Source organism: Diplodia seriata (genome assembly GCF_021436955.1).
Source record: "Diplodia seriata strain FDS-637 chromosome Unknown scaffold_6, whole genome shotgun sequence".
Taxonomy (NCBI): domain Eukaryota; kingdom Fungi; phylum Ascomycota; class Dothideomycetes; order Botryosphaeriales; family Botryosphaeriaceae; genus Diplodia; species Diplodia seriata.
In genome coordinates, this window is record NW_027117313.1 from 2773482 (window position 1) to 2790470 (window position 16989).

The following is a 16989-nucleotide window of genomic DNA, read 5'->3' on the forward strand; positions in this document are numbered from 1 at the left end:
GCAAAACCGCAACTGCCACTTAAACTTCGCGGTCCGCGCACCACATAGTACGCAAACATGCCGCCCAAAGCGAAGAAGGACGGGCCTCAGGACCCGGCCGACGGCGCCGCTCAGGTTAGAAGAAAACTTTAAACAATCCATCCAATTGCCGCAACTCTCTCTCTGACTGAGATGCAACACCAGCCCGCCGCAAAAGCCGTGCGCAAACCGCGCGCCGTTCCGCGCAGAAAACCCACCGAGACCACCACCGACTCGACCGAGACGCAAGCGCCCGCACCAGCCGCCGCCGCCGCCGCCGAACCCTCCTCACAGCAGACGACGGAAATCCCGGCGACCGACAACTCCGCAGCAGCGCCTCACCTACAACACCAGAATGGCGCACACGACGACACATCCGCGACCGCCACAGCAGCGAAGAAGCAGCCGCAGCAGCAGCAGCAGCGCAAGCCGCCGCAGCGGAAGGTGGACGACGGCATGGACAGCATGCTGCAGCCCTTCTACCACGGCAAGGCGCTGACGGACCCGATCGACACGGCCGAGGACAAGTGGAACCTGCTGCCGGCGTTCCTGAAGGTGAAGGGGCTGGTGAAGCAGCACATCGACTCGTTCAACTACTTCGTGGACGTGCAGCTCAAGGAGATCTTGCGCGCGAACCAGTACGTCTACTCGGACGTCGACGACAAGTTCTTCTGGCGCTACACGGACGTGCGCGTGCTGCGCCCCTGCCGCGTCGAGGAGGAGAACGTGCGCGGCATCCAGTCGACCGTGACGCCGAATGAGTGTCGGTTGCGCGACATGACGTACGCGGCGCCGATCGTCGTGGATGTCGAGTATAAGAAGGGGAATGTGAAGGTTAAGAGGAAGGGGATTCATATCGGCCGCATGCCGATTATGCTGAGGAGCAATAAGTGCCATCTCTGGGGCAAGTCGGAGCGGCAGATGGGCCAGCTGGGCGAGTGCTCGATCGATCCCGGTGGTTATTTCATTACGAGAGGCCAGGAGAAGGTCATTCTGGTGCAGGAGCAGCTGAGCAAGAATCGTGTCATTGTGGAGTCGATGAAGGGGATTATCCAGGCTTCCGTTATCAGGTACGCTGCGGGATCACTGGAGTTCGGGGTTGGGGCGGGTTGCTAACTTTTCTGGCAGTTTTACGGTCGATCGGAAGTCCAAGGGCTACGTTCTTCTGAAGAAGGGCCTGCTTTACCTGAAGCATAACTGCTTTACCGAAGATATCCCCGTTGTCATTGCATTCAAGGCCATGGGAATCCAGTCCGAGCACGAAATCTTGCTCTTGGTGGCCGGTGACGATAGCGCGTACCAGGACGAATTCGCCGTCAACTTCGAGGCGTGCTACAGCGAAAAGAACGAGCGGATAAACACGCAGAACCAGGCTTTGGAGTACATCGGCCAGCGGACGCGTCAGCTCAGGAAACCCATCGGAAACAGACAGGCCAGGAACATGCAGCAGGAGGCGATCGATGCCCTTTCGAACATGATGATGAGCCATGTTCCCGTGGTTGGCATGAACTTCCGTCCGAAGGCACTCTACATCGCGTACATGACCAGGAGGGTTCTAATGGCCATCCACGACCCGAAGATGGTGGACGACAGGGATTACGTCGGAAACAAGAGACTGGAGTTGGCCGGACAGATGATGGCACTGCTGTTTGAAGACAGCTTCAAGAGTTTCAACTACCAGTTCAAGGCCGCCATCGACAAGATCCTCAAGAAACCGAACCGGGCCGCAGAGTTCGACGCCTACGATCACATCCAAACGCACGGTTGGAGCATCACCGCAGGTATGGAACGAGCGATTGCAACCGGCAACTGGAGCTTAAAGCGTTTCCGAATGGAGAGAGCGGGTATAACCCACGTTCTCAGCCGTCTCAGTTACATTTCCGCCCTCGGCATGATGACCCGTATCACTTCTCAGTTCGAGAAGACGAGAAAGGTCTCGGGTCCCCGTGCGCTCCAGCCTTCGCAGTTCGGCATGCTGTGCACTTCGGATACCCCCGAAGGTGAAGCCTGTGGTCTGGTCAAGAACTTGGCGCTCATGACGCACATCACGACCGAGGTGCCGGAGAATCCCGTGAGACGGATAGTGTTCATTCTCGGTGCGGAGGATGTGCAGTCAGCGAGCGGCACCGAGCTGTATTCCGACGGAGCCTACATCATCTTCGTCAACGGTTCGCCCTTGGCGCTGACCCGCGAACCCAGGCAGTTCCTGAATGGTTTCCGCAAGTTCCGTCGTATGGGCCGTATCTCGGAGTTTGTCAGCATTCACATCAACCATCACCACCGTGCTGTTCAGATCGCTACGGACGAAGGTCGTATCTGCAGGCCGTTGATTGTTGTCGAGCGTGGAAAGTCCAGGGTGTCTGCAAGGTATCTCAGGGCTCTGCAGAAGGGGACCATGGAGTTCGATGACTTCCTTTCCCGCGGCCTCGTGGAGTACCTGGATGTCAACGAGGAGAACGACTCGAACATTTGCATCTACGAAAAGGACCTCAAAGAGCACCATACCCATCTTGAGATCGAACCTTTCACGATTCTCGGCGCCGTCGCTGGTCTCATTCCCTACCCTCACCACAACCAGTCTCCTCGTAACACTTACCAATGCGCTATGGGCAAACAAGCTATCGGTGCTATTGCTTACAACCAGTTCACTCGTATCGACACTCTGCTTTACCTCATGGTTTACCCCCAGCAACCCATGGTCAAGACGAGGACGATCGAGCTCATCAAGTACGATAAGCTTCCGGCTGGGCAGAACGCCACTGTTGCTGTCATGTCTTACTCCGGTTACGATATTGAGGATGCACTGGTCATCAACAAGGCTTCTTGTGACCGAGGATTCGGACGCTGCCAGGTATTCAAGAAGGCCAGCACGACGCTCAAATCATATGCCAACGGCTCTCAAGACAAGATCACGGGGCCCGAGAGGAATGCCGACGGACCCATCAATGCGAGACACAAGAAGCTCGGCGAGGCCGATGGTATTGCGGAAGTCGGGATGCTCCTTGAGAAGGACGACGTATACCTCAACAAGTTCGTGCCGACGCAGACGAACCCTGTCGGTCTCGAGGAGGGCAGGAGGAGGCCGCCTCAAGAGTTCAGGCCGACGCCGATGAGCTACAAGCTGCCCGACCCCGCCTACGTCGACAAGGTCCTCCTCACCGAGAACGAGAACAACACGCCCGTCATCAAGATCCAGACGCGGCAAACGCGGCGGCCCGAGCTGGGCGACAAGTTCTCGTCGCGGCACGGGCAAAAGGGCGTCGTCGGCATCATCGCCGAGCAGACGGACATGCCGTTCAACGACCAAGGCATCTGCCCGGACATCATCATGAACCCGCACGGCTTCCCGTCGCGCATGACGGTGGGCAAGATGCTGGAGCTGCTGTCGGGAAAGGCGGGCGTGGTCGGCGGCGACCTGCAGTACGGCACGTGCTTCGGCGGCAGCAAGGCCGAGGACATGTCGCAGATCCTGCTCGAGGCCGGCTTCTCGTACTCGGGCAAGGACATGCTCACGTCGGGCATCACGGGCGAGTCGCTCCCCGCCTACGTCTTCTTCGGCCCCATATACTACCAGAAGCTCAAGCACATGGTCCAGGACAAGATGCACTCGCGCGCCCGCGGGCCCCGCGCCATCCTCACCCGCCAACCCACCGAGGGTCGTTCGCGCGACGGAGGTCTGCGCCTCGGCGAGATGGAACGCGATTGCCTCATCGCGTACGGCGCCAGCCAGCTCCTCCTCGAGAGACTGATGTTGAGCTCGGACGCGCACGAGTGCGACGTTTGCGAGCGGTGCGGTATGATGGGGTATCATGGCTGGTGCCAGAGCTGTCGCTCGTCGAAGGGCGTGGTCCGCATGACGATTCCGTATGCGGCGAAGTTGCTGATTCAGGAGCTGTTGAGCATGAATGTTAAGGCGAGCTTGAGGCTGGGGGATGAGTTTCCGGTGGAGGAGTAGAGTGGGGGGAGGGGGTTTTTTATTCTACATCGTGGGAGGGGGTTTTTCTTTTTTTCTTTTCACGGTCTATGCATAGCGTTAGGGGGCGGGGCGGGTTTTTTACTGCTTCGGTCAGGGCATTGGGTGGCGTTTTTTCTTTGCTCTGCTTTTGCTTTCAGATTGCTGGGCTGGGATATCGTCTATCATTGAAGAGAGCGCTGTGGATGGAAATTTCATTGGCCTTGTCACATACCGTGCTGGAGATTCTCTGTTAGGTGAATGAAGATGGGAAGGATAGAGCTCGGTTTGACATTCAGCGGAGCTATGGAAGGCAGCGACGGGGTGGATGTGCCTGCCGTGGAGAGTTGGCCGCACGGCAGGTGCGGCGGGTTTCGCGAGGACGCGCCTGCCGTGTGCGGCCATGAACTCTCCGTCATCTCCGTCTTTCGCCATCCTTCACCTCCATCTTCCCTCAACCTTCTCCGCTTCCGTTCGCATCCGCCCAAACGTTAGATGGGGATCACCCGGCTGCGGTTGCTCGCCAAGATGCATGCTCAGATATTATCCTCTCCAATCCGCACGAGAAACGTATTCCATCATACGGGTAACTCTAATGGCTTAGGACTCGCAGCAAGCTCTGCAGGCCGTGCAACAACGCCTTCTCCATGCGTCTCACATACCTCGGTTTCCAGACCAAGCTCTTGCCGCCGCCGCTCATGCGCCTCAAGCTCGGCCTTTTGCCAGCCAGCGTCTCTCTGGAACCGCTCTTCGGAATTTCGGCTTTGATGATGAGCTCTTCTCCTCCTCCTTCTCCACCACAGCAAAGCCGTAGCTAAGGCTGCTAAGAGAGCTATAATGCCGATTACTATCCCAGCGATTGCCCCGCCGGCAATAGAACTGTCGCCACCATCGAGCGGAGTGGAATCTTCCGTACCGCTTGCAGTTGCGGCACTGCTCGCTGTGGAAGAAGCAGTGCTGTCTTTCGTGTCCCTCGCCACTCTCTTCGAGAAGACGGTTGAAAGCTCATCCGAACTCCACCCCGATGCGGGAGAGGAAAGCACTGCACCCCCTGTGGAACTGCGAAATAGTAAGCAAGCATATACCTACACCCATTCAAGTTCCCTTCGGATAATACTTACTTTCCTCCTATGACGGCTGTGACTGCATTCGGCACCGAGTACTGCAGCCCCGGTTCGAACTGCGCCCGCCACGTATGCGTAGACGTGTCCAACACTCTGATCGGCGGATACGTCTCGTTGCAGACGTCATTGAGGGACTCAGTCGTCCCCAGCCCGAGAGTGACGAGCCCACCAGTGACGATCATCTGCGCATCCTCCCACATGTCGCACTTGTGCCTGTTCCTGCCCGGGCTCGGCTCGAGCGCAGTATCGGGGTTGTTCGAGTCGCTGATGCGAATCCAGCGGAACGACGGCAGGCTGAGCACGTAGACGTCGTTAAAGGCCCGTCCGTGAAACTGGTCCCAGCCGCCCGTCATGGTGATCTGGAAGCTGGAATCGTCGGGCGCGGACGAGACACCGGCGCAGAACTCGCTGCGCTTGTCGGGTATGTCGCCAGTGGCTTCCTGGCGGTACCTTTTGCCAAGTCAGTTCCAGACCTCCATATACACTTGACAGACAGCAGGGCTTATGGGAAGGTGGATGCGCTCACCAGGTGTTAGAGAAGACATCGTAGACCCACACGTCGCCCATATCCCGCTGATCCCACTCCCATCCCCCGCCCTCCGCAAATTGGCTGCCTTCGTACGCGGTATCGTACCCGCCAAACGCCACCAACACCCCCGCCCGTCCCGCCCTCACATACACCATCGCCCCCTTCAAAATATCCGGCCCCTGCCGCTGTCCCGCCGGCGCCGTCAAAAAACCCCACTCCGGGCTGCTGCTGCCGCTCTCCCCTCCCTCCTCCTCCGCTTGAAACTTGACCGTTCCGTTGTTCGTCCCGTTGAAAGCGACAACCCAACCCCCCGTGTACCACGACGTCCCCGTCCGCGCATCCGTCGCGTGCACGCCCTCGCTGTTGTTCCCGAACGCGATCCGCCCACCCTCGACGTCGACGAGGCGCCACGAATCGCTCCGCGTGTCGAACGCCCACAGCGCGTTGTCGACGCCGTCGGCTTCGCGCCCTACCATGCCGCCGTACGCGTACAGCGTGTGCGCGCCGTCGTGGAAAAAGGTGCCGGCGGCGCCGCCCGACATGGGGCTGGTGCCGCCGGTGAGGGCGTCGCTGGGGAGAGGGGCGGTTCCGAGGAGGGATGTGTCGATGGGGCCGTGGACGTCGATGGGGGTGGTGGCGTTGAGGGCGAGCCAGTAGAGCGAGGTGGTGTTGGACCATGAGCCCCCCGTGGTGGAAGAGGAGGGGCTGCTGCTGCTGCTGCTGCTGCTGTCGGAGAAGGTGTAGTTGCCGCTGGACCAGAAGAGACGGTTGTCGAGGATGGCGGCTGTATGGGGTGTTTTGGTTGGGTTAGTGGAAGCGCTCGATCGTTGTTTGGTGTGTATGTGTATATGTCGAGGAGATGAAGGCGTTGGCGGAGAGGAAGGGTACGGATGCTGCTTGTGATGTACTGACTTCTTTGATCAAGGATCCCGCAAAGCGAGCGCGCTTGGGTCATGGTGTTGATGAGGAGCGTCGACCAAACCATGAGCCAAGGAGCGGCCGTACTCGTCGCGGCGAGGCGCCGATGGCAATATCGACACGGCGGCGCCATTTCAGCATGACATGAATACTGATGCGAAAGCGACGGTACGTAGCAGTGATGGAGTTTCAGGTCAAGACCTAGGGGATGAGCCCGCGCTTTGCGACTTTGCACTATTTAAAAGCTGTGCTGTGTTCTTGGACCACTTTTTAGCCGCCCAGAAGTGCTGCGCCGCAACGTCGGAGGCGATTGGGGGCTCGCGTGCATACGTGCCAGCCCGTCGGCGCTTATTTGAGACTGTTCGGGGTCTTGGCCGCAGATCGTAGACTGAATGCAGGAGACTATTTTTGGGCTTGAGCATTGTAAATCGAGGGGCGTAATCTGCCTGATTTACAGATGGATGGTGAGCCACTTCGTTCAGATTCCTGACGTTAAAGTCGGTCTCGGACTGCAGAGCTTCTTCCCATGCTGTCTTCATTTATTTTGACGAAGGCGTTTGAATGAGCTGCGTTGGATCTCTCAATCGGGTAACCAATGGTAGCTATGTATCTACAACGGTTCCCGCGGTGCTCTCTGCCTACCTATTGCGGGCTAGCGCCCCATCTCGAGTGTCCCATTCAAGTTAGGCTATCCTGCGCGCGCCCATCGGCCAGCGTTTTCTCTTTTCGACACGCTTCATCTCAAACTGGCCTTTTCCCCGGCTACTGCTCTTCTTCTATCCACCCGTGTGTGCCGTTCGTGCTCTCCATGACTTCATTACGCTTCTCCACCCTCCCGGCGGCGGCGACGACGACGACGGTGTGGGACCCGCTGCGGCTCTTTGCCGGCGGGGTTTGCGCAAAAAGGTTTTCTTGGGAGGGAAAAAAAAAAGTATCGCAGCAGCCTCGGGGTTCTGGGGAACTGTTCAGCACTGCTCCAATCCTGGGCATCACCCCTCGGCGCTGGTGGTCGATACCATGGCTGACTTGGATAATGCTTAGATGCGAGGCCTTTTTTCACTCGGAGCTTTTCGCGAGGAAATAAAGGAAGGGAAAGGAAAGAGGAAGGATTAAAGGCCGCCGGAATCGGTGGGGAATGGGTGGGCTTTGCCGCATTTTTCGCTGCACGGCGGGTGGCAAAAGGAATTGCACGCCCGTGTAGGTAGTTGAATACAAGATCCGGACGTAAATACATATATTTAAAACCTATGTTTACGTCCGGATCTTGTATTCAACTCCCTACCGGGTGAGAGATTTTTGCTACGAGGCAGTTGCGGGTAGGCAATTTCTTTTTGTCACCGCCGTGACCGTGCCTCGCTGATCAGGATTGCTGATGAAGATTCGTGAGCTGAGCAGCTTTTTAGGGGGTGTGTTGCCTCCGCCTTTGCTCCATCCGCAGCTCCTCGTGCCGGCCGCACAGGGCCTCCCACGTCGAGACGATGGAATCCAAGACCCAGAACTGGCAACTCGCCGAATACCGGATGTCCTCGAATTCGGGCATGAGAATGGCGGTACGCAGCCGGTCGTTGATGCCGATGGCCTTCAGGTACCCGTTCCAGTCGTCCTGGCTGGTTTCCGGGTCGGCAGCTGGGTGCTGCTTGATGTGGTCGACGGCGAAGTCGATGAAGCCGCCGTCGACAATGTCGGCGGGCCGCGCGAGGAATCGTTGCCAGAGAAGGGTGGCCATTGCCGGTGTGAAGCCGATGAGTTCATATGACTCCTTGCTGTACAAAGCGTCCGGGATGGTGACATGCTCCGACATGGTGCTTATGGGTTCTGATTGGAATGGAGAGGGGTGTTCTGGCTCGTGGGTAGGTTGGGGGGAGTTGAATGTGTAAGAGTCTTGGATGAAGGAGAGAGAGTTGGAAGTCTGCGGCGATATCTATTGTTAAGAATTTTCTCGATATCATTTCTGACTGCTGCACGTTTAGCTGGTACATGTGCCCTGAAGCTGGCGCTCGGTCCAAAGAATGACCACTCTCTCCCGCAGGAAAACTCCTCGTGCAGCCGGGAATCACATCCGATTGGCTAGAATCTATCACAAGGGCAGGTACCACGACATTGAACCATGGGTCCGCGCCGTGACTCAACCCCCACCAGCGTCATGGGTCTGTGCCGTTACTCCGTGATGAGCAAAAGGGACAAGACCGTCTTTTGATCTTTCTGGTGCCGTTGAATACCTCACGCATTCGCAGTTTCTTCCCAGGCCGGTTGATTCCAGGTGCACAGCTTAATGGTTCGTCATGCAAGAAAGCTGGTGCTCTCTGACTGGTGGGGATCAGGACTGGTAAAGCCAGCAGAACCATGCATTACACATGCCTTCCGAGTCACAATGCGGGCCCAGAATGGAGGCATTCGCTGATGACCAGCAGTACCATGGCTGTTGCAGCTCTACAACATCAGATGTAATTGATGCTGTGCGTCATCACATCTTCAGAATATTTTGCAACGCCCACCAACTGGCACCTTCGGCACGGCAACGCAAGGAGTATGGGAAAAGAAGAGAAGAAACGAAGGAGTGATGTCATCTTTACTAGATCCTTCCACCAGTGCACCTTTTGGCAGGCCTTGTTCAGAGGACTTCACCAGGTACCTGAATGGCCAGTGTTGACCAGCATCTACTCCGTCGTGGTGGCTTTTTAAGGGGAGCCCGAGCCGCACCTTCACAGCCCCTCTGCAGGGACTTCGAATCAGGGCATCACTTGCCGCGCATCTCGTGAGTGCAACCATCACTTGTTTCCCCAAAGCGGAAAAGACCCGCCATGCATCTGCCGCCCCGTGCTACCCCCTGCCCACGAACAGGCACGAGCTCGAAGCAGGGAGTCGGCCACCACGGATCTCTATTAAAACGCCTCCAAGCCTGCCGGGGTGAGTAGCCTCGAAGCAGTCTCCGCACCTCCAGTCACAGAAGTGGGACACCGGTACAATGGCCCACTTGTGCTGGAGGTCCGGCCTGCCAGGCTCTTGCTCCCGCCAGTACTATGAGGTGTACTCGTGGTCTCGCTCGCGCGGACGCCATCGGCCCCCAAGCGCAATAATGCCATCATTTGCAAAACTCCCCGTGATCCAGTGAGGACGACCACCAGCATCACCCACCCCATGCGGGCACCCACCATCAACCAAAAACGCTGCAGTCCACCATCGACCGCACAAACCCCTCAGCGTACTCCTTCTCCTCCACAACTCACCGGAGGCAAACAGTCATGAAGTCCTCGAGCGAAACCCCCCACCCTAAACAAAGTAGTTGGTACGCGATACTGGACTCAAGTAACCAGCGTCCGACTCGCCTTGTCCGTTCTCCCAGCAAAGGCAGAAGACAGAAGACAGAAGGCAGAAGAACCCCGAAACATCCAACACCCTCACCCTCGCACGGCAGTCTTTTATCATCAGACACGAAGAAACGTGCAGGTCCGACCAGCGCTCACTTGACCGCCCCGCCCCGGCGCATACCACTTGCCTTTTACGGCAGGGACCGAGGAAGGAACCCGGGGCCGGCGGCTCAGGCTGACCACTCAACTCACCGGAGAGCCCAAGGCCGACGACGGCGGGCCATGCGCAAGCAACTCCTTCACGGTGGACGAGACCTTGTCTCAACCCCAGACGTGATGAAGCAGTTACGAGCGCTTGAAGGAGCGGAGTCGACGTGAAGTATGTGCAATGTATGTGCAATGTACAACGATAATCCAAGAGAGTCAAGGGTATCATCATTGAGTTGAGTGGTATGTAAGAGGAGGCTCATCACTCGCACAAATCCTCCGGGTAACTAGTCCGAACCATATTCTTTTTTATTTCCCTTCGTGTCACATGTCTGCTTCGCATCGGCAGCTGCTGCCTTGTCGCCTTGCGAGACCATAGCCTTTCGCAATAATGAGAGGGGGTGAGGTTGACTCAGGGTGAGTAAGCAGTACGGAATCCTCCCGATGTCGTGTTGCTCACCACACCATCATCACATCCCTCAAACCCTGACTGGACAAACCGAGGCTGCGGACACAAAGCAGGCATCCCGTATAGCCCACTCATCTAAGCCGCCTCCCTCAGTGCGGCCTGGGCGTTCCTGGCGCCCTGCACGGCCAGCTGATCAGCCGCGACGTTTCCGGGGTCGTCGGCGTGGCCCTTGAGCCAGGTGAAGATTGTCTTTGTGCCGAGCTTCTCGCGTTCCTCGATGCGGGCGACGATGGCCTCGACGAGGTCCTTGTTCTCCACCGGCTTCTTGGCCGCCGTCAACCAGTTGTTCTTGCGCCAGTTCACAAACCACACCGTCACGCAGTTGATGGAGTAGTTGCTGTCACTGAAAATGGTCGCGTCGCGCTGAAGAGGCGCAATCTCGAGCGCGCGCTGGATGGCTGTGAGCTCTGCACGTTGGTTGGTCTGGCGCGCACCGACGAGGCCTTCGGACACATTTCTGAGAAATTGTTAGCCCATGTCGGTCATTGGCAACGACGAAGTTGTGATGCATACCTCTCATCCAAGGGCCCAAAGAAAACACCCACGCCAGCAACAGAGCCCTTCTTGCCATTGCCCAACGAGCTGCCATCGGTGTATATCCTGAGCATGCCGCCCTTTGAGTCGCCTGTGGGCATCTTCTTGGTTGCGGCCATCTGCTCTTCGGTCTTATACTCGACCTTTCCTGTCTCAGGGTTTAGTATGATACCTGGGTCAAAACCATCCTCGGCACCCTCTGGAAGCGGGCCGGTGCCTGGCTCCAACGGACCTGAATCTGTTGCTGCTGCATCCTCCGCCGCCGCAGCCTTTTTCTGCTTTTTGGCCGGTGGTTCGGACTTCTTGCCAGTCGTCGTGTCGGACTGAACGTCGACTTCAACGGCGACATTGGAGACGGACTCGCCGACCTTCTTGCCTGCCTTCACAAAAGCCTCCGCCTCTGCCCGAGTGGGGAAGGCCTTGTACTTGGGGCGCGTCCAGCCCGTTGTCTGCTTTTGCGCCGAAGGCCAGTCCGTGTAGACGCCGGGAACGCGGCCGCTCTGTACAGCGTAGAACTTTTCGGGGTTGACGTTCGAGGCGGTGCCGGAAACGAAGGCGTCGGCTTCGGCTGCGCTGGGGAATGACTTGTCTGTGGTTTCAAACATGAATTAGAAACCGGTCTACACAGACGGGTACGTGACAGAAAGAAAGAGAAGCACACGTACACACTGCACCCTTGAAGCCCTTGACCTGGTCCAAACAGTCGTTCCAATTGGCGTATACGCCCGGCTTGCGGCCATCCTTCACGGCGTAGAACTTGGGCTCGCTTCCGCGCTTCCTCTTGGATGAGGCATTGCTCGTTGCAGCGGTCGAGCGCTCCTCTTCCAGCGCGGGCGAAACCTTGTCCTTGGCCATATTGATGTGGTACTCGAGATTGAGCCTGATTTTCGGGTTCCGTCGCTGGGCCGCGCGCGCTTGGTCGAGGATTTTGAGGGTGTTCTGCAGGGCGCGGTCGTTTCCAAGGTTGCCTAGTAGCTGCTTGATGGTGCGCTTGGACGGCAGGGCCCTGAGCGCGAGGCGAAGAAGCAAACCGGCAAGTACTTCGACGGTGGCGGGGGGTGATGGGGTGCGACGCGTGCAGAACGCGTGCAGATCTTCTTGGTCGCGTCTGGAGCGGCCTCAACGCCAGAGATGCAGAGTTTGGTGACTGGGTGTTGGGTGGAGCGAAGTAGTGGGGTTCACATGCTGGCGACGACGAAAGGGCTTTGTGGAAAGAGCTGGTTGGCGACCTTTGTCGCCGCTGCCCTCACCGGAAAATGCTGGAGGTCCTGCCAAGTTTTGCCCCACAGTAGCTTAGACCCTGGCTTAGGTGTGCCTGGCACCAGGCTCATCAGCACATGGAAGCGGCGACTAAGGCAGCAAGGTACTGGGCCACTCGACCAGGCCGGGACAGGCTGGAGATTGTGCCATGGCCGAGGTGAAGCTGGCTTGGCACGAAGACAGTCCGCGTCGATGCTGCCGACATGGCAGGCTGGACCGGCACGCGTCGATCCATTTCCCCGAGCGCGCCTCTCCAACGCTTCTCTCACAACCCCGACCATCTCTGCGCATTCTCTGGAATGCCTTGGGCGCGTTCCTGAAGCTGCCTTTGCCCCCAAGGTACGCCCCGTCCGTCTCGTCCGCCACCTCCGCGTTCCGCACCACCGCTCTGTGACGCGAGCGACCGACTCGTGGCCCGCCGTTCCGCTGCACCCGCTGGTCTTGGCATCTTTTTGAGACCCGCAGCGCTCGAAGTCTGTCCGGACCTCCAGAGGATGTGCAGGGCGGAGTTGTGCGCCGGGACGACGCAGCCAGGCACGTACCGCGCGGCAAGCGAAGGACGGGGAGCATGACGTCTGGTGTGGAGAAGCTGACTGAAAGTGTATCGCGACTCTAGCCTGAGAACAAGTCATAGTCACGGCACCGCAGCAGCACGGGCCTGCTCGACGTGAAACTGGCCGAGAGGCCCGCCCGTTGAGTATCGGCGCTTCTCCACCAACGTTTGACAGACGACGGCTCAACACCACGAATAGCAGCCATGTTCGAGGTATGCTTGCCCGCTCAGGCCAAGACCGCTGGTGTCGGAGCGCTCATGTACCGTGACTGGCCAGGGCCGACATGCAGCAGACAGATACCACCTGCGCCTGCACCGCGCGCGCTCCGTCATCCTGACGCCCGACGAGCTCGTTGAGATCCGCGCGGCGCAGCGCACCTTCGAGGGCGCCTACATCCGCACCGCGCTTGGCCAGTTCTCGTTCGCGCTGGTGGTGCTCAAGATCTTCACCGCCGAGTTCTACTCCATCGGCGCGCTGTTCGCCGTGTACGGGGCCGGCGTGCTGTTCACCAGCCTGCTGCGGCGGCAGCACGGCAACAAGCAGTTCTTCAGCGAGGTGGGCGAGGACGGGCTGCACCGCAAGAAGTTCCGCACCAGCGGCAACGTCGTGTCGGTGCTGACAGCGCTGTCGGTGGCGGCGTACGCGTCGCTGCTGGTCCTGACGCTGAAGCTATCGACGTGAGGCCCGAAAGGGAAAACCGGGGCGGCAGGTCTGAGGGACGGATTGCCCAGGTCTCAACCCTCAACAAACGCCGGACGGCTTGGCTCGGCGCCCCCACGACTCCGCGACGGGCTGGCTGACAAGAATCCATCACGGAGCATGCTCAAACGGGCGGGGATCAGCTACTATCAGGCTCCGCAGCGAAGTATGGACGACTAAGGAGGGCGTGGGCGGATGATTGGCCGCGGCGCCGTTGCGGCGCTGGCGGAAGGGTTTCCCACGCACAGCCGCCAGGGCTGCTTTCGGCGTGTCGCAAGCATAACGGCAATGCCACGCTCGCTGCAGCACCGGCCATCAGCTGGGCGCCGCCCCGTCTGAGCGCTGCGAGGCGGGCCGTCACGATAGAGTCAGTAGATATGTAAATCGCAAGCCGCAGCCTCCTGGCCCAGCTCAACCGGACCTCAACTCGCACTGCACCACTGCCACCACTGCCCACTGCACGCGGCTGCCGCCACCCGCCCACGGTACCACCTGCCTCTGCCTGCTGCCTGCCGGACACGCCGCCGACGCACGCGCAGACTTTTTCTCTTGTGCTCTTAAACAGCACCGCACCACAACCGGCTTTGCGCCGCGCCCGCAACCCGGCCAAACAGCACCCACTGCGCACCCGGCAGAGCCAGCGCAGCCCTACCGACACGCCACCCGCCCAGCCAGTCGCCGCTTTGCGTGACTCGCGCCTCGCATCCTTGCGCCATGCCGCTAATCACCGATATATCTGATCACCATCTCCCTCGTCCTTCGTGCACCACCGACCCTCCCACCATTGCTAGCAAGCTCTTGCGCAAGCAGTCTACCCACAGCGACGTCGCCCGGTCCGTACTGATGAATAACACCATCCCGCCCTACCGACTCGACGGCAACTCGCACCCTCCCGACCACCCCAACGCGTCCCGCCAGCTGCCGGTCCGTCCGCCGCCGCATACGCAAAGCCCGCGCATCCCCGCCAACCATGCCAGTCGTGCCCCTGGCGCCCACGACGCCCACGATGGCGACCTGAAGCTGCCGCCGACGGCCGCCGCCCACCAATTCCGCGACGCGCTCGCCGCGCAAGGCGTCGGCCATGCCCTGTCCGACACGCCCATGCCCACTGCCCCGAGCAGCCCCCGAATGTAAGTGCAGCACTCCTGACAAGCCCGATCGTCCTATCATGTCCACAATTACATCAACTGGCACGACGTCACGGCCCGCGCCCAATGGCTGGTGGCTGGAGATCATCCGTACCCACATTTACGCTCGGTCCGATTTCGCTGCACTGCGCCCTTATCAAATATATCATTTTCAGCGTCTTCTCCCGCCTGAGACCCTGCAACACTCTAACAATGGACAGTCCGCCCATCCGCCAGAACTCCGTCTCTGGCAGTTCGACGCCGCGCATTCGCCCCACGACTCTCGACATCCCCGGCCTGACAAAATCGAAAGTCTCTCCTGATGGCCGCATCGCTCAGCGCGACCTGGGCGCGAAGCTGCTCATTGTCATGGTCGGCCTGCCCGCCCGTGGCAAGAGCTACATCACAAAGAAGATGGCGCGTTATTTGAACTGGCTGCAGCACGAGGCGCGCATCTTCAACGTCGGAGAGCGCCGCCGCATTGCTGCCGGAGGCGGAGGCACCCACAACCCAGCGCCGTCGCCCGGCGTCGAGAAGCGCCCGATAGACTCTGTGCGGAGACAGAGCATTACGACAACAGCGCCGCAGGGTGCCATTGCCCAGAAGCAGCTTCTGGACCCGCCGCACCTGGCCGCGAAAATTTTCGTCAACGGCGAAGCTGTGAGTCAGGCGGAGAAGCCCGCGGAAATGAGGGAGCCGACCAAGGAGGAGAAGGACCAAAAGTTTTTGGAAGCCGCCTTCCCTGAATTGACCAAGGCCTCAACGCCCGAGGAGCTACCCAGCACCGAGACCATGGACCAGGGCGCAAATTTCTTCGACCCCGGCAACCGCAAGGCCGCGCTTCTGCGTGAGCAGTGTGCCATGGAAACTCTGGACGAGGCTATGGATTACCTCATCGAAGGCACGGGTTCCGTCGCAATCATGGACGCTACGAACAGCACTCTCGAGCGCCGCGCCGCAATTATCCGCCGTGTCCGTGACAGGTGCGGTGACGAGCTCAACGTCATGTTTGTGGAGTCGCTCTGCAAGGATGAGCGCCTCCTCGAGTCGAACATGCGCCTGAAGCTCTCCGGCCCTGATTACAAAGACAAGGACCCTGTCGCTTCCCTGGTGGATTTCAAGAAGCGAGTGGCGATCTACGAGAAGGCCTACGTCCCGCTCGGAGATTACGAGGAGAGGAACAATACGGCCTACGTCCAGATGATCGATGTTGGCCGAAAGGTCATCTCGCATCAGATCCGAGGCTTCATTGCCGCGCAGGCCGTGTACTACCTCCTGAACTTCAACCTGGCACCTCGCATGATTTGGATCACGAGACATGGAGAGTCCATGGACAACGTCGCGGGCAAGATCGGCGGTGACTCGGACCTAAGCTCCAACGGCCACCGCTACGGCAAAGCCGTGACCAGGTTCATCAACTACCACCGCGAGGTTTGGCAACAGCACCAGCGTGAAAAGGTTCTCAATTCGCACTTCCCGCCCCTTCCCGGAGACATGTCGCCGCCGAACCCGTACTTCATGACGCACAATGACGTCCCGCAGAAGAGCTTCTGCGTGTGGACGTCGATGTTGAAGCGCGCGATTCAGACGGCCCAGTACTTCGATGAGGATGAGTTTGATCTCAAGCAAATGCGCATGCTGGACGAGCTGAACGCTGGCTTCATGGAGGGCATGACGTACGAGGAGATCAGGGACAAGCATGCGGACGAGTTCCTTCTGCGCAAGAAGAACAAGCTGCATTACCGCTACCCTGGCCCCGGCGGCGAGGGTTATCTCGACATCATCAACCGCATTCGCCCGGTGATTGTTGAGCTTGAGCGCATGACTGACCACTGTCTGCTGGTGACGCACCGCAGCATCGCACGCGTCCTGCTCGCCTACTTCCTTGGCCTCGACCGCAAAACGGTTGCTGACATCGACTGCCCGCTTGGCATGCTGTACATGCTCGAGCCCAAGCCGTACGGCGTCGACTTCAAGGCGTACCAGTACAACCCCACGACGGATTGGTTCGACCACCTGCCCGAGTACAAGCCTCGGCCCGCGCCCGATGATTCCCACTAATGGGAAGTCTGCTGGATTTCCCTTGGCCTGGGCTTCTTTTACATTCGATTCACTGTTGTCGTTTTTGCTACTGCGTGCAATCGGCGAGCCAATTGCTTTTTTGACGGCGGCTGGCTTGGTACATCCGTGCTTCTTCCCTTCTCGGACTGTTTTTGCATACCAAGGCGTTTTCTCCTCTTCCTTTCCTTGGCGACTTTTCTGGCCTTGATCGATTCCTTCGTCCTCCCAT

At 58.9% G+C, this 16989-nt stretch overlaps 6 protein-coding genes across 6 annotated transcripts; 3 read left to right on the top strand and 3 right to left on the bottom strand.

Moving 5' to 3' along the window:
- Positions 1-57: 57 nt before the first annotated feature.
- Positions 58-3973, top strand: rpc2 (DNA-directed RNA polymerase III complex subunit Rpc2; the record flags this gene model as incomplete). The annotated part of the gene is made up of 3 exons (XM_066778133.1): positions 58-114; positions 457-1088; positions 1147-3973. The coding sequence occupies 3 exons, from the start codon at positions 58-60 to the stop codon at positions 3971-3973; spliced, it is 3516 nt and encodes a 1171-aa protein (XP_066632228.1).
- A 1114-nt stretch (positions 3974-5087) lies between these two features.
- Positions 5088-5661, bottom strand: SLS55_006705 (uncharacterized protein; the record flags this gene model as incomplete). The annotated part of the gene is made up of 2 exons (XM_066778134.1): positions 5088-5544; positions 5621-5661. The coding sequence occupies 2 exons, from the start codon at positions 5659-5661 to the stop codon at positions 5088-5090; spliced, it is 498 nt and encodes a 165-aa protein (XP_066632229.1).
- Positions 5662-7940: 2279 nt separating this feature from the next.
- On the bottom strand, positions 7941-8342 carry SLS55_006706 (uncharacterized protein; the record flags this gene model as incomplete). Its single annotated transcript, XM_066778135.1, has 1 exon — positions 7941-8342. The coding sequence occupies one exon, from the start codon at positions 8340-8342 to the stop codon at positions 7941-7943; it is 402 nt and encodes a 133-aa protein (XP_066632230.1).
- Positions 8343-10600: 2258 nt separating this feature from the next.
- Positions 10601-11914, bottom strand: SLS55_006707 (uncharacterized protein; the record flags this gene model as incomplete). The annotated part of the gene is made up of 3 exons (XM_066778136.1): positions 10601-10982; positions 11039-11648; positions 11734-11914. 3 exons carry the CDS (start codon positions 11912-11914, stop codon positions 10601-10603), a joined length of 1173 nt encoding a protein of 390 aa, XP_066632231.1.
- Positions 11915-13076: 1162 nt separating this feature from the next.
- Positions 13077-13554, top strand: SLS55_006708 (uncharacterized protein; the record flags this gene model as incomplete). Its single annotated transcript, XM_066778137.1, has 2 exons — positions 13077-13085; positions 13150-13554. 2 exons carry the CDS (start codon positions 13077-13079, stop codon positions 13552-13554), a joined length of 414 nt encoding a protein of 137 aa, XP_066632232.1.
- Positions 13555-14542: 988 nt separating this feature from the next.
- On the top strand, positions 14543-16760 carry PFK26 (6-phosphofructo-2-kinase; the record flags this gene model as incomplete). The annotated part of the gene is made up of 3 exons (XM_066778138.1): positions 14543-14551; positions 14694-14702; positions 14937-16760. 3 exons carry the CDS (start codon positions 14543-14545, stop codon positions 16758-16760), a joined length of 1842 nt encoding a protein of 613 aa, XP_066632233.1.
- Between the last annotated feature and the right edge of the window lie 229 nt (positions 16761-16989).